At 49.7% G+C, this 8,247-nt stretch overlaps 1 protein-coding gene across 1 annotated transcript; it reads left to right on the top strand.

Annotated features, from left to right (window-relative positions):
* The first annotated feature begins 1,757 nt into the window (after window positions 1-1,757).
* On the top strand, window positions 1,758-4,943 carry LOC117866220 (DNA N(6)-methyladenine demethylase ALKBH1A). Its single transcript, XM_034750375.2, has 7 exons — window positions 1,758-1,937; window positions 2,036-2,196; window positions 2,836-3,191; window positions 3,677-3,815; window positions 3,974-4,040; window positions 4,117-4,238; window positions 4,341-4,943. Exons 1-7 carry the CDS (start codon window positions 1,828-1,830, stop codon window positions 4,478-4,480), a joined length of 1,095 nt encoding a protein of 364 aa, XP_034606266.1. The 5' UTR covers window positions 1,758-1,827; the 3' UTR covers window positions 4,481-4,943.
* The last annotated feature ends 3,304 nt before the right edge of the window (window positions 4,944-8,247 follow it).

Genomic DNA, 8,247 nt, shown 5'->3' with positions numbered 1-8,247 from the left:
CATATATTGCGCTTGATCCAACAAGAATTGAGATTAAACCAAGTTATGACTTTAGCAATTATTGGGTTTGGTCTAAGAAGAATTGGGCCTAAATCAATCTTCGACGACAGCAATTATTGGGCTCGGCACAATAAGTTGGGCCTAAATCAATCTATCACAATAATTATTGGGCTCGATCCAATAAGAACCGAACCTAATTCAATCTATGATGAAACAGTTCATCACAACCCTCATGTCACATCAGACTGTGATCCGACATGGCATGCTACGCAGGAGCCAGTTTATGACGACATGTGGGACGAATTTTCATTCGTCATTATCTTATTGACGCACCGAAATAAGAAACGCCACTAGTTGCGATTCATGACGCTCGACTAATGATAAAAGGTTTTCGTTACTCCCGTGTCATAAATCGCAGTTTATGATGCAAAAAAAGTGATATTTTTTAGTTCGTCACTAGTCGGAAGATTTTTTTGTAGTGGTGAGACCGGATGTTGATGAGGTTGACGAAGGCGGCGGCAATGGGCACCGGAGGAGCTCGGACATAAGAATTGGTGTGGTGGGAGAAGGAGCCGACTGAGGAAGGCGAGAATGCCATGGGAGCGGGGAAGAGAACGCACCAGGAGAAGCGGATCGAGGTGCGAGGGGTGGATCGTGGTTAGACGATATCACGATACCATGAAGAGAGTTGGAATGCTATGCACGACGATCCTTCCGTTGATTTGGTTGTTACTTATACATGTACAAGATCCGTTGGCTGCTAACTGTGATAACGTGCACACGTTTACAGGGGAGTCCGAGAGACTTGCTCCAGGGCGTTACAAGAGATAAGCTATGGCTATCTATTCCTACATGATCAATGGGCAAAGACCATATAGTGATTTTCTCTCTTCTGAAAGCTAGATAATAAATTGTGTATCCATTTCCTAACTACTCCGTTTCAAATTATAGATCGTTTTGATTTTTCTAGGTACATGGATATTATCCATCTAATATTTATGAACTTAGAAAAAAATCAAAATGACTTACAATTTGGAACCACCTTAAAAAATGCAAATGCTAACGTGTTATGACTTATTCCTTCTCAGTTGACTGCGCTGGGACCACTAGTCAGTGAGAAGCTATCATGCTTCAGGCCCATGGGTCGGAACATACAGGAAATCTTATCCATCTTTCGGAAGAATCTTCCTTATCTTCCAGTGTTTGAGATTCGTGCAAAACAGCTTACACCGTTGGATCCCACAACCTTAACACACATCATCCTACCCCTGCCTCCTCCACCCCCAGCTGCCACCCCCACCGCTGCCGCAGGCGGCCCTGTCGCCGTCGCGGCTCGCCATCCCGCGTTGCTGCCCCAACCCACGTGCGGGTTCGTCGGCCGTCGGAGTCGAAGAAGAAGACCTCGCCAGCTGCTGAAGAAGAAGGTTGAATTTAACCTTTTTTTAATGTTGGTACAATTTTTTTCGAAAAATGTTGGTGGAACTTTTTTAATAAATGTTGGATTAATGTTGGTACAATATTTTTTGAAAAACGTTAGTGCAACTTTTTTTTAATAAATGTTGAATTCAATTTTTCCCGAAGAAATGTTAGCAATTTTTTGAAAAAATGTTGGTCTAACTTTTTTAAAAAAATATTAGTTCAGATTCAAAACGTTAGATAATATTTTTTTATCCAATATTTTTTAATGGACCATTGTCGATAGAAGAGTTAGGGAGGAAGGTGAGGAAGAAGCAGATAAAGTTGAGATGGGCCTTCGTTGGTGGGCTGGAAGTTTCAACCCTGGCTTCCACGAGGTGATAGGGCCCGCTAGGACAAGCTCCTCCGGCGATGTACGGCGCTTCCGACCCCGCCGCCGCGGAGCGCACGGCGTTCCGGCGGGCGGAGAAGCAGTACAAGCTATACAAGCCGCCCAACCTCAAGGGCAGGTCCAGGTCCAGGTTAGGATCTCTCTCCGCCTTTCTTTCCCTCCTTGGGCTTGCCATCTTCGTCTCTGCTCGTCCCAAGCCCCAAACCCTGACGTCTCCAGCCGCTGCAGGAGCAAGCCGGCAGGCGTTGAGGGAGGCGGCCGCGGTGACCTATCAGCGGTAGTCGACTTCCACGCGCTGCTTGCGGCCGATGGGGAGCTGCCCGCCGGGATCGGTCGGCGTGACTGCGCCGGGTTCGACCGCCCCGTGTTCTGCTTCTTGGACCGGCCAGGTAAGTGCGGAGCTCTTTCTCCCTTCCCTTCTGTGTCGGAGTCAAAATTAGACTGTTCAGCTTGAAGTTTGTACTTGCGAGTCTGAACATTGCTTCGAACAGGGGAAGCTTGCAAGCCTTGATCCTCTCTTAGATGCGGTTTTCTTCCTGTAAACGTAATTGCTTTGGCTAGTGCTAGTGTGGGGGTGCAGATTCGTGTGAAGGAGATTTTCATCTAAGAATTGAATGGCCAGAAAGATCTGTAGCCATGGTGTAATTGCTGATCATATTTTTTGAATCTTAGGTTTGGTAATTAATAAATTAATTTAACTCTAATTTCATTACGAACATGAGTGTTGGATAGCATAATCATCTGGACTAAAGAGGGTTTTATTGTGTCCAACTCGTTGTTTTCTATCTTTCATCCAACTCTGAATTTTTTAGATATGATTGTATCTGTGATAACATTTCAGGAGTAAAGCTTATGCGAATGACAAATAATAATTTTGAATTACAATTAAACAATGTTCCTGCCAAGTATTGTCTATAAATTTCAAAACATTTAAGACATTTCTTATTTTCCATATGGCCCATGAATCATAATATCGTTACACCTTATATGGTTCTGATATATTGGTATTCATCTTGTTAACTTTTTAGGATTCTATTTCATTCCTGGCGCTCTATCAACTGAGGAACAATGCTACTGGATTAGGGAAAGCTTGAAAACATTTCCACAGCCACCTAATAGGACTAATTTGACTGCTATATATGGCTCAATTTCTGACTTGTTCATTGCTGCTAAAAATCAAAAGATCTTGGTTCAAGTGGAAAATCCTGATGTCCAAGAAAGAAATGAACGGAATAATGGTGGAGGAAAAACACAATCCAAAATCTTCAAATTTGTGGAGGCCTCAGATGTCCAGAAGGGGGAAGAGTGTAGGTCAACCACAGCAACTGCTCTTGTGCGAAAGCTCAGATGGAGCACCCTTGGTCTACAATTTGATTGGTCAAAAGTATGTATCCATCTTCTTCCATGGTGGTGCTGACAACCAGCTTATTTCCATTATTGCTTGAATTCTGGCTTGCGGTGGTACTGATATATTCTGGTACATTGTACTGCAGTAAAGATTTTTTTTCTTCAAAATGCTGCAATTATTAGAAATATGTCTGATTTGGTTCAATCATATTATTGTTATGAATATGGAATTCCATTGGAATACAACTCTATGGACATTCAAGTAGCAAATGACTTAAGGATCAATGTTAGTTCATCATTGTTCAGGTCATCAGGTGAAACTATCTTTAAATACTATTGTCTATGAAAATAAACATGGAAAAATATCTCCCGTTCTACATATAACATGTATTGTTCTGTCATCGGGTTAGCAATTGTATCCATTTCTTGCTTGACTGCACAATAGGATAGGCTGTTGTTAGGAATATCATATTTATGTCTTCTGCATACTACTTCTTTTTGTAAAATCCTTCTATTTGACAGCGCAACTATGATGTATCACTTCCACACAACAAGATTTCAGATCCCCTAGCTAGTCTTGCCAAAAATATGGCTATTCCAGCTATGCCTTCTGGAGAAGAATTCAAGCCAGAAGCTGCTATAGTGAATTATTATGGTCCAAGTATGTATAGCTCATCACTTTAAATAATGAAAATGCCTTTAGATCGATATATTTTATTTTCTTGCCAAAAAAGATACAATTTCTTTCGAATTGTCTTGAATTTATTTTCATACTCCTTGTCAGTTCTATACTGAAATATTAATCTTTGACTGATGTAGGTGATATGCTCGGTGGCCATGTTGATGACATGGAAGCAGATTGGACAAAACCTATTGTTAGTATAAGGTAACTGTCCAGTTTCTTACTTGTTTAGTGATTTTAGATTTTTTATGACATAGCGTCTTACCTTTTGTTCTCTTAGTTTGGGCTGCAAGTGCATCTTTCTTCTTGGAGGAAAGACAAGAGATGAAGTTCCAACAGCAATGTTCCTGCGAAGCGGTGATATAGTATTGATGGCTGGGGAAGCACGAGAACGCTTCCATGGTAATTCATTTATAAAATGAAAGTTGTTTACGGATAAGAATGTTAAATGCCTTAGGTCATCAGGTTTCGTTTCTATTTTAACCTTTTGCTTCCATTGCACAGGTGTACCACGAATCTTCACAGAAAGTGACCAACAAGAAATCTCTGCAGTGGTTTCACAACTATCTGGTGAAGAGGACTGCTTTATCTTGGATTATATCAAGGATTCCAGGATAAATATCAACATCAGACAGGTCTACTAAAGATCGGATTGATTGCGACTTACACATGAAAGATTGGTGATGAATGTTGCTACTTCGCTGCAGTCCGGTCAATTCGCAGAGTACAGTGATTCGATAAGTGGCATCTGGAATAGGAATGCAGGATCAGAAGGGACGCATCAAACTAACCACAAACGTAGCCTATTGGGCAAGAATTTTTGTATAATTTGGCAACCCAGGGAAGATATCAGACCTTTGAGCAGAATTTACTGCTCTAGTCAATTAGCCATCGGTAGCTGATTTCATGAAGTTCCATTTTCTGATGTTTCTGTTAGGATCGGAACTGTTACTCTCATCGAGAGGATGGCACTAGGAAGAGTTGGGGTAATTTTCTGGATTTTCTTTCCACAATACCATGTCCAACCAAGGGTTGGGGATACATATTTATAGCTGGCCTAGCAGCCAAGCATCAAGGCATATGCTAGTCTAAGATGTCTTTTGATGATGTCCTATCTAGTCTAAGATGCCTAAGACTGTCCTACCCTAAAAGTAGACAACAAAAGTGGTGCTGCAGCAAGCATATGCTGCAGCCCCACTGTCCTCCAGTCAACACAGCAGCTGGAGCACAAGGTACAGCAGCTGGAGGACAAGGATCAGCAGCTCCAGCATAAGGACCTGCAGTAAGACTTATCCAGCATTCTCCCCCTAAGTCTTGTGCGTCATTGTTGGGGTGAAATATTAACGATCTCCTAATGCCCCTTAAAGCAACAGTCATGAAGGTCCAGGCCCACCTGCGGTAATTACGATTACCGCCGACCCAATAGAGGCAGAGAATATCCCACTCCATCTCGCCCGACCCAGGGCCCCGGGGTCGGACAATCCCGACCCCTCAATGGCGGGACTCCGCCTCGCTCGACCCGCGGTCCTAGGGTCGGGAGCGCCCGACCCTCGCCGCAAGGCTCCGCCTCGCCCGACCCCGAGCGTAGGGGGTCAGACTCATCCGGGCCCACGAGACAAGTGTCCACCTCGGGCGCAGACAGACGGACGAGGGCGCGGATCTTGTGGGCCATAAATGCACCGCGGCTCTGGCACGCAGAAAGGCGCCCACGCCCCTCGACGTGACCCGCCACAAGTACCCGAGCGGAACACTGTAGCCACGACCGCACAGGCTACAGTGGCCGCAGATCCCCCTGATTCGCAGCAGGGCACTCATGGCTTGCGCTGCCCGGAGCAGGAGGAAGTCGCGCCCGTCCTCACGCACCACGCATCCGGCGACAGGGACGCGACGTCCGCCTTCCGCGGGCCGCTAGCAAGATGGCAGGATCAGCCGCCTTCCGTGACGGGTACAGATGCCACGACCGAACACCATCATCATGCCTGGCGAAACGGCCACCAAGGAGATGCTCGACAGGATCCGAAGGTAGCCGCCTTCTTCCGGCGGACGCGCTGACAGAAGCCGAAGGCCAGAGTGGAGGAGCGGCGGCCTAGGAACTTGGTCCTACTCCTCACGTTGTTTTTTACTTAACTTAATTTATCTCATTTAGTTCTCCTCACACCCGGTCTCACTTGTAACCCTGGTGGCCTCCTTGCACTATAAAAGGAGAACCAGGGGCCTGAGATAGGGGCGGGCTCAAGCGGTCAAAACACTCACACTCTCCTTTAGAGCATCAGGGCGCACCCAAGAGACTTGGGACCAGCTCCCTCTCTCGCCCTCCTGTAACCCCTACTACAGACCCCGCGTGGGCAATACGAGCAGCTCTCGATACTGGACGTAGGGCTCTTCCTTTCCCGAACCAGTCTAAACCCTGTGTCTCCCACGCCACCATCCGAAGCCTTACGCGCATAGAAGAAATTTACTAGTCTAAGTCTTGATCCGCTAATCTCGACAACGACAGTTGGCGCACCAGGTAGGGGACCTTTGCGCGTACATCACCAGCTTCAGGTGGCCAACCACGACGCTGGCCCTAACGACGAGAGTCACCACCCCTCGCACGAGTGCTTCATGGTCGACGTACACTTCGAAGGATCCAACGACGATGGCGCCGAAGGGAAGTAGCGCGCTCCGCCACCGCGCGCCGCAGCTACGACTGAGGCCCTTGCTAGGGTCCCGGTGCCCCACCAGAAGGACGAGCACTGCCGCAACGAGGGTGGGGCGCGTCATCGGGCCTGCGATGTCCAGCGGCGCATCTGCGAGGACGAGGATCATCCCCAACTCTTCGCACGCGCCAGCCAGAACGTCACCGCCGCGGCAACCCTACTCCGACAACTCCCCGATCCGGCAACGCCCGAGGAGCGACAGGCCCGCCAGGAGGTACGCGACTTGCTTGAGTGTGCAGCAGTCCAGCAGGCAGAAAGCTCCGCATCCCTGCGCTGCACACACAGCGCCTGCAGGGTCACACCCTCTACGCCTATCAAGAGGCGTGGAGGATCTGTCCATCAACCTTCCTCCCACGGGGGAAACCGGGCCTCGCCCATTCGACGGACTCCAACACGCGCGGGCGACGGGGCTTCATCCATCCCCCGCCGCGTCGGCCCCATCCGCGATGCCCATGATGCCTTGGACGCGTGGAGGCGCTCCCGTGCGAACAGGGAGGATAGAGCCAACCGCGGCTACCGCGTACACCGTGGTGGTCGCCACGACAGTGGAGAAAATCAGAGCTCGAGCCCCGACCCAGCGGGGCCCAGGGCCTTCTCCGCACGCATCCTGAACGTGTCGTTCCCAGTGCAGTTTAGACAGCCCACCAATGTGGTCAAATACTCTGGGGAGATGAACCTCGGGCCTTGGCTCAGCGACTATCGGCTTGCCTGTCAGACCGGCGGAGCGGATGACGACCTGTTCATCATTCGCAACCTCCCACTGTTCTTGGCCGACTCGGCGCGAGCCTGGCTGGAACATGAAAGAAGCCTCTGGAGGATCATCCTTGCTCCACCACAGGCTCGGGGGCTACTATTGGGGGGAAATATTCACGATCTCCTAATACCCCTTAAAGCAAAAGTCATGAAGGCCCAGGTCTACCTGCGGTAATTACGATTACCGCCGACCCAGTAGAGGCAGAGAACATCCCACTCCATCTCGCCCGACCCAGGGCCCCGGGGTCGGACAATCCCGACCCCTCGATGGCGGGACTCCGCCTCACTCGACCCGCGGTCCCAGGGTCGGGAGCGCCCGACCCCTCGCCACAAGGCTCCACCTCGCCCGACCCTGGGCGTAGGGGGTCGGACTCATCCGAGCCCACGAGACAAGTGTCCACCTCGGGCGCAGACCGACGGACGAGGGCGCGGATCTTGTGGGCCATAAATGCACCGCGGCTCTGGCACGCAGAAAGGCGCCCACGCCCCTCGACGTGACCCGCCACAAGTACCCGAGCGGAACACTGTAGCCACAACCGCACAGGCTACAGTGGCCGCAGATCCCCCTGATTCGCAGCAGGGCACTCATGCCTTGCGCCGCCTGGAGCAGGAGGAAGTCGCGCCCGTCCTCGCGCCCCACGCATCCGGCGACAGGGACGCAACGTCCGCCTTCCGCGGGCCGTCAGCAAGATGGCAGGATCAGCCGCCTTCCCCGACGGGTGCAGATGCCAGGACCGAACACCATCATCATGCCTGGTGGCAACGGCCACCAAGGAGATGCTCGATCGGATCCGAAGGTAGCCGCCCTCTTCCAGCGGACGCGCTGAAAAAGGCCGAAGGCTAGAGCGGAGGAGCGGTGGCCTTGGAACTTGGTCCCACTCCTCACGTTGTTTTTTACTTAACTTAGTTTATCTCATTTACTTCTCCTCACACCCGGTCTCACTTGTAACCCTGGTGGC

The sequence above is a fragment of the Setaria viridis genome, chromosome 8 (assembly GCF_005286985.2).
Source record: "Setaria viridis chromosome 8, Setaria_viridis_v4.0, whole genome shotgun sequence".
NCBI classification, from domain to species: domain Eukaryota; kingdom Viridiplantae; phylum Streptophyta; class Magnoliopsida; order Poales; family Poaceae; genus Setaria; species Setaria viridis.
The sequence above is the reverse complement of the archived record's forward strand: the minus strand, read 5'-3'. Positions and strand labels throughout refer to the sequence as shown.